This window comes from Ailuropoda melanoleuca, chromosome 5 (assembly GCF_002007445.2).
Source record: "Ailuropoda melanoleuca isolate Jingjing chromosome 5, ASM200744v2, whole genome shotgun sequence".
NCBI lineage: Eukaryota > Metazoa > Chordata > Mammalia > Carnivora > Ursidae > Ailuropoda > Ailuropoda melanoleuca.
In genome coordinates this window covers 28,586,962-28,594,366 of record NC_048222.1, presented here as the reverse complement: position 1 = coordinate 28,594,366, position 7,405 = coordinate 28,586,962, and the positions used below count along the sequence as shown (strand labels likewise).

The window sequence follows — 7,405 nt, the reverse complement described above, 5'->3', positions numbered from 1 at the left end:
CGGTGACGGCCGCGGGAACGGCTCCCTCCGCCGCCGCTCCCGCCGCTGCCGCCGTTGCCCGGGCCCCGCCGCCGTTGCTAGGCGACCGCTGCTGCCGTGGCCGCCTCTGTCACGAGCCCCGTCGCCCGGAGACAGCGCGAGAGAGACGGGGGAGGGGGGCGAGGGGACCCCCAAAACCAACCGGGCCTCCCACCATCCCCTCCCGAGCAGGACCCCCCACCAAAACCGCGGAGGGAACGAGGGGCCGCGGCTCCACCCAGCAGAGGAGGAGCCCTGGATTCCAATGCCCCTCGAAGGTCCGGCGACCTCTCCTGGGCTCCAGCGTCCACAGCTTCAGCACACACCTTCGCGGACCCAAGCCCCCAAGCCCCTAAAGATCCCTATGTCCCTGCATATCCTCCATGCCCTTTACACATTCCACGTCCCCCTGAAAACCCCAAACGTTCACCAGCTATCAACTCTTTCACTAGACCCTCCCTCCAACTAGATCTACTCCAGGACCCCCTTCCAGCCCCTATTGAACCCCCAGCACAACCACCTCCACACACCATCCCCAACTCCAAACACACACGGGTGCCCCCACCCAAAACCCACAGGAGACCCACACCAGAGACCCCAGACCCTGAGGACTCAGGATAAGGAGAAACATGGAAATTATGTGGGCAGAGGTATCAACCACCTCATATATGATAAACATGCTCCATGCGCATGTGACCATTCTGGCCTGGACATACAGGTATGCACATGTGCACACACACAACTCTTTCCCAGACATGGACATGACTCACACACACACACACAGATGTGACAGACATCACACACATTCTCTTTACACACCACTACCACCACCACCACCACCACCTGGCTTCGAACTGTGCTATCCACACACCCCCATGGTCAGAGGCTTCCATGACGATGACACACATCCCTACCCACCCACCCATCCCAGGGTCCCAGAGCTGGCCCCCAAGGGCAGTGAGACCTGGGCCTATCAGAAGAGGGCTATATATAGGGAGCTAAGGGATGGAGACAGGCTACTGGATCTCTTTGAGGAAGAGAAACTGGGAACCTGGATCCCTGAGGGAAGGGGCTGCTGATGGAAGAAAGGGGTCACCGGGGTTGGGGGGATGCAGAAACTGGATCCCTAGGCCTAGAAGGGGAATGCAGTGGTAGGGGGCAGTGACAAGGGGGTTTCTGGGGGCTGAGGGCCTCTCTCTGCACCTTGGCTGCAGATCTCTGTTCTCTGCCTTCATCTCCCCTCACTGTTCCCATGGAAACCTTTTAAGCGAACTTCTCAGGAAGACAAAAATCTTTTTTTAAATGACTAAAGAGGGGGGTGGAGGGGGGGCAGAGAGAGGGAGGGAGGGGAAGAGACAGATGGAGAGAGGGAGAGAGTTGGAGAGACAGACTGAGCAGATAGCTCTACAGACAGACAGAAAGGAGATGATGGGGGGTCTGATGAAGTTCCACCGGGAGCAGAGGGGTGCGACAGAGGAATCAAGAGGGGTGGGGAAAAGAAGAGAAATTGGAGAGGAAAGGGAAAGGGGGTGACAGAATTGCAGAAAATAGAAGCAGTTGAAGAGAAGAGAAAAAGGGGCAAGAAAAGAGGGAGGGAGGGCCCACAGGCCAGAAGGTCTGGAAGAGGAACCAGGAGCGTGGGGGTGGGGCAGAGGTCTGGGGGGAGGGCAGGAACTAGGTCATTCTCTCCACGATCCCAGACCAAGGGCTGGGAGGGGCAGGGGCAGGAACGCTCGGACAGGAAGCTAAAGATCTAAGGAGACTATTTTTACAAGTACCAGGAAAACAGGCAAACTTCGCTGCTGGAGAGGAAAAAGGGAGCGAAACAGAGCAAAGACCACTGGGGCCTCTCACCCACAGCCCCAGTCCCGCTCCAGATCCCAGAGGAGGGCGCCTTCTCCTTCCAGGCTCCCACTCGCAGGATAAGAGACAGTGTCTCCTCCTCCTCCCACCCCCTGACAGCTCCCTCATTTCCCCGACTCCCCCTCCCCTGCAGCCCCGGCCACCTTCAGCCGTCTCCCCGCCACTGTCCGGGGCACGAGAGCCTGCTCGGCCGCCGTACCATGCTCGCCGTGGGGCCGCCCCTCCACCGGCACGGAGACCGTGCGTCTCAGCAGTTTGTTGCGACTGGACTCGCTCCTCCGGTCCCGGATCAGAAGGGGGTGTATCTAGGGGATGCGGGGGTGTGTCAGACCTCACTGGCCCAGGCCGTCCCTCCTCTTTCCCTCCCCCACGTAGGAAGGATGAACCTCGCTCTCCACCGGACCTGCCCACCTTCGGCCTCTACTCCCGCACACTCTTTAAGTGTCTCGGGATGAGTCGGTTTCTCCTTCCCCTCTCTCTCCAAGTCTCTCTCCCTCCTTCCCTCCCGTCCCATCCTCCTCTTTCCTTCCTCCATTTCTTTTGAAACACCCTCCAGGAAATTCTTCCGAACCCGACTCAGCTCTTCCTGAAACCCCGCAGGAGTCTGCTACTCTGGTAATCCCCTTTCCCCTTGACCTTCAGTTCCTCCATTCTCCCCGCTTTCCTCCCAACCTCCCACCTCCCTCACCACCTTCCCTCCCTCCGTGCCTGTCACGGGGGTAGCAGAAGCTGCATTTATAATCAGGATCTACAGCTTGTCTCCCTCCCACGGCCCGGCTTTCGGCCAGACTGGGACCCAACCTCCCCGCCCCCCTTAAAGGGCCTGGTCACCTCCCCCACCCTTCATCTCTTTCCCTTGCCCCCCACTCAACCTCTTTTACTTGCCTCCTTCTTTTGAGCCATTCCCTCTCCCAGAGCCTCATCCCCAACTGGAATCCTCCAATCTTCTCCACCCCTACAAGAACCACCCTACCTTGCTAGTCCCTAGCTCCAGGCCCACAGCCCACCTACTTCCAGCCCCCTGTGACCTACACACTGCTCACCTACCCATCGCACCCCCACACCCTTCCCACTCCAGACTCTGGCCACTTGGGTTGCCCCTCAGCTTGCTGGCCTCCAGTCCCCTGGACTTGTGCCCAGCTCTGTCATTCCTTCATTATCCCACCCTCTCAGTCCTCACAACAGTCCCCACTCTTATTGGTTCCAGTTCCCCCAGTTGACTCTACAGACCCCTGCCTGGTCAAGACCAGTGACCACTAGTGAATCACTCAAATGCCCCCCAATCCTGAACCACTTCTTCCTTTAAAGTTACCATGTCCTCCTAGACACCTGGACTTCACTCTGTGACCTGGAAGCTCTAGCCAGCCTTTCCACACTCTCCCTTGACCCTCAGGTCCCTCCAAACCCTGATTAACCCCAACCAGTTCTATCCCTGCCTCACCACACCCTCCCCAACAGCAGCAGGAGCACCTCTCACCACCTCACTAGTCTCCAAGGCTACCTCTCTAAAGCTGGTCCCCCAAATCACCCCCACTCCCTGAATCACACCTCTGGGCATCCACCTTTCATATCTGCACCCTCTGTTTCCTCTGATGGGTCCTCCACTGCTGACCCAGTGCCTAGTCAGAACCCATACTCGCTTGGCTCTAATGGCCCTGCATGGCCCCCACCTCCCACACTCTGGCTAGTCCCTGCCCCTCTCCCACTCCCACTTCTTTAGAAAATATCCCCTACTCCCAGTTACCCTCATTCCCCAGGCATCTCCTCCCTTATATTCTTTCCAGATTGGTGTCCCTGGTGAAAGCCCTCCTGGTCTGTCTAAACCCTGACCTCGGGCAACTTCCCAGTCTTCACCACCATCCACACCAAGATCCACTGACTTCTGTCATCTCTCCCAGTACCCTCCGGCCCCCTCCAGTCCCGGTTTCCCTCAGTTCCCACTCCTCACATCATAGGGGCAGGCCTGGGAGTGGTGAGGGATAGGTCTTGCTGGGGTGGGGGAAGAACAGGAAAGGGTTCCCGAGGACCACTTGGGAGGTGATCCCTCCAAAGCAATGCCCATTTCTTGCCACCCCTTCTTCAAGCCCTTCAGTTTCCCTTTCCCAGCCTAACCTATCCCACAGTGTGGGCAGGGCCACAACAGGAGCCACCCCCAAGTCTTCAGAACCGCATCTCCTCCCCAATACTGCACGTGGCCCTGAAAGACCCCCTGGCCAAGGTGAGAGGATGCTTGCACGTTTGCACATCGCAATCCAAATCTCAATGGCCACCCTCCTCCAACTGCTTGCAAATGTTTCTCTCTTCTTTGCTTTCTCTGTGTCTCTCACCCCTTCACTAATGAGGATTCTCCTCATCTTTCTCTCCACATTCTCCCATGCTACCCAGAGGTCTTTCCCCAACCTTCCCACTCTGCTCACCTCGTCCTCATCCAGCATGAGAAGCTGGTTCCCCGAGATGATGCAGAACCGTGGGTTCCAACCAGGACGATCATATGGGGAATGAACGTATTGGGTTCGGTGCATAGGGGGTCCCCGTACATCTGGGGGACAGAGACACACAGAAATGGTAAGGGAGGTTCTATGCACTTAGGAGACAGAGGACCAAAATGGCAAGAAGAGAGTCCACAAAGTAGGAGAATGAGACCCCACCCGCCTTGAGATCACAGACGGGGGTGAGGCACATGGTAACTTATTTAAGAACAGAAGATATGCCTGTATATCTGGGAGGAAAGAGGGGAGGGGAAATCACATCACATGGGGGCTCTGTAGACTGAAGGAAAGAAATAAGACGGGCGGTTCAGGGAGGGGGATTATATCATGACGGAGAGGGTACACATTCAGAGGCAGAGAAAGGTGGCGGTGCTCTCCATCCATACCCAAAACATGAAAAGATGGAGGGTACAGCAGAACCGGCAGAAGAGAAGTACACAGAGATGGTGGTGGCAGGAGACTGGGAGGAGGGAGAGCATCCAAATAACTGAAGAAGACAAGGACTTGGAGGGAAGGTGGTTCCCCCAGCTGTAAGAGAGTGAGAGGAAAAAGCTACACAGCTGTGGGAAAGAAGGATGGGGCCGGGGGTGTAGGAACATTTGGGCATGAAATTCTGAGAGCTAAACATCTGGAAAAGAGAGGAAGTGAGGGAGCTTACCTGTTCACAAAGTCCTCTCCTCCTGCCTCTCCTCTATTCTCATCTCCCTCCTCCTCTAGCCCAACCCTGATCAACTCTGGGGAAAGTTCTGGTTCTTCTGGTGATAGGGGGAAGATAGATCTTGTCAACACCTGGCTCTGGGAGGGGCTGGAGAGTGAGGAGGTAGGAAACATGACTTTGTTTGAATGAACAGAGACTGAATTGATCTCTTCTCCCACTCCATGCCCAGAGATCAAAGATTCGATACTGCCCCCTCTCTTCACCTAGTCTCCATGGACAGGATGGAAGCCAGCTCCACAGGTGAGGAACCTCTCCAAGGCACATTGAGGAGCTTGGGGAAGAAAGAGGGGAAGGAAAAACGGAAGATCCAGGCCTGGGACGGAAGGGGGTCCTCCAAAAGCTCAAGCTGGGGATGGGGACAAACAGTAGACCAAGTGTTGCCCATGCTCGGAGATGCCCCCAGGGGCATCTTACCCAACTTAGCTCTTCTTCCCATGCCCCTACCCCTGCCAACTGTCTCCTTTAAATCCCAGTGCCACACACCATCAAAGGGACACAGGGAACAAGCACTATGGAAGATAGAAAGAAATCAAATTGGTAACATCAAAGTGATAGAAAATAAGTTTAAGGTATCACAGTGAGAAACAATTTAGAAGAAGAAAAATCTAATTCTGTCACCTTTACAAGATAATTAATCATGGGTACAGTGCAGGAAAAGAACTGGTCGTTAAGCTTCTTTCTAACTAATACCCTGAGTAGGAAAGTTTTGAAAAATCTAGCCCCTTTCTGTCTACAAACATGTTCTTCAAATTTACCCAACCTGCAGATCAGAGTCAGAGGTGAACCCCTAGAATACAGATATTTAGAAAACCCAATACTTTGAGACTTTCACTATCTCAATGCCATCCCAGAGATTCTATCTGATACCCTCTAGATACAGAGATCATCAGTCCCCAGGCTCTGAGACTGCACGCACTGCAGGCAACATGCCCACTGCACTCAGACTCTAAGGACTCCCAGAGGAGAAATCTGTTGATACATCTAATCATTCTGGGAGGGGCTGGTTCAGGCTGTGGCCACGGGGAGGCAGGTTAGAGTTCAGGGGACACCTTCCTTCTGGGAGCAGGGAAGGCCGCAGGGAACTTAGCTTAGAAGCAACTCTGGAAACACACACCCCACACACACATATTGTCTAGACTTAAGTAAGGATGATTCTGGGAGGCAGATCCAAGAGACAGACGAACACAGCTGAGAAAAGGGAAAATTTTACTAGGAAAAGAAGTCCCACAAGGCTCAGATGGGGATGTCTTCTAGGTCCTGTTCCAACCATCAAAACCTGCATCTTTGCACCCAAATCTCCAACACCCCGGGAAGTAGAGGAGACAAGAAAATAGGAATGGGTGGTAAGAGCTGAGGTGTTAGGGGAAAGTGGGTAGGCACAGACTTGCAGTGACAAGACAGGGAATGGGGTAGGGATAGAGGATGGGCTGTGGGACAAATCATAGGGATGGATCAAGAGAAAGAAAGGCAAAAATGAGAGTAAATCCCTAGGGACAAGGGAATATACCAGAAGAGCCCAAGTGGACATGGGGCAGATGAAATGAGGCGCACCTAACAGGGGTACTAAGACAAGGGGGTCATGAAGGACAGGTGAAGAGGTGGTAGAGATATAAGGGAGCTACCAGATAGAAGAGAGGGAGAGAGAATGGACCAGAGAAAGAACTGATATAAGGGAAGCACAGAAGGGGGACTCATATAAGGAACGGACACCATATGGGGGGAAAGATATAGGTGATGGACACCAGAGGAGGGAGGGAGAATGGTAATAGGGATTGGAGGTGGGGGAGGGGGGTAAAAAGTGGTGAAGTGAAGGGGGCGGATAGGACCCCAGGGGTTACGTTTCACTGGTCAAAGGCCTTAAGGAGGGTCAGAGTCTGGGGCAGGGTCCTAACCTGCCCTCTACTTCCATCACTCAGTCTTACTTCTATTGCCCCCTCCCCCCTTCAATAAACACACACATAATTTGGCCCTCCCCCTGCCCTGGTCTCTCCTCCCCCAGCCCATTCCCTCTCTCCTCTCTTCCCTCCATCTGGACCCTCCATTCCCCCCACCCCCCACTGCCTCCCTCTCTCTCCATCTGGCCCCTTCTTCTCTCCCTCCATCCTCCTCTCTTTTTCAACCCCCTACCATTCTCTGAGCCCCTTCACCGTATTCTACCCCCCATCTTCTTTGCTTCTCTTTTCACCCCTATGTTTTCATTGCCCCCTCCTAGCCCCTCTCCTAAGACTGTCCTTCTATTTCCTTAATATTTTCCTCATCTCTCAGCTCCCACCTCCAAATTATTTCTGCAGCTCTTCCCCCAACCCTATCCCTCTAT

General features: G+C 54.5%; 1 protein-coding gene across 1 annotated transcript; it reads right to left on the bottom strand.

The window, feature by feature from the left end:
* Positions 1 to 1,985: 1,985 nt before the first annotated feature.
* Positions 1,986 to 5,245, bottom strand: LOC117802441 (ras/Rap GTPase-activating protein SynGAP-like). Its single transcript, XM_034661684.1, has 3 exons — positions 5,029 to 5,245; positions 4,299 to 4,420; positions 1,986 to 2,186 (listed from the first exon to the last, which is right to left on the bottom strand). The coding sequence occupies exons 2-3, from the start codon at positions 4,401 to 4,403 to the stop codon at positions 1,986 to 1,988; spliced, it is 306 nt and encodes a 101-aa protein (XP_034517575.1). The 5' UTR covers positions 4,404 to 4,420; positions 5,029 to 5,245.
* Between the last annotated feature and the right edge of the window lie 2,160 nt (positions 5,246 to 7,405).

What these genes read in the sequence shown, in the direction of transcription:
- LOC117802441 (XM_034661684.1), bottom strand. Translation starts at nt 4,403, where the DNA reads ATGCACCGAACCCAATACGTTCATTCCCCATATGATCGTCCTGGTTGG. An exon ending in TCATGCTGGATGAGGACGAG is followed by an intron (nt 2,187 to 4,298) that starts GTGAGCAGAGTG and finishes CGCATCCCCTAG; the next exon opens with ATACACCCCCTTCTGATCCG.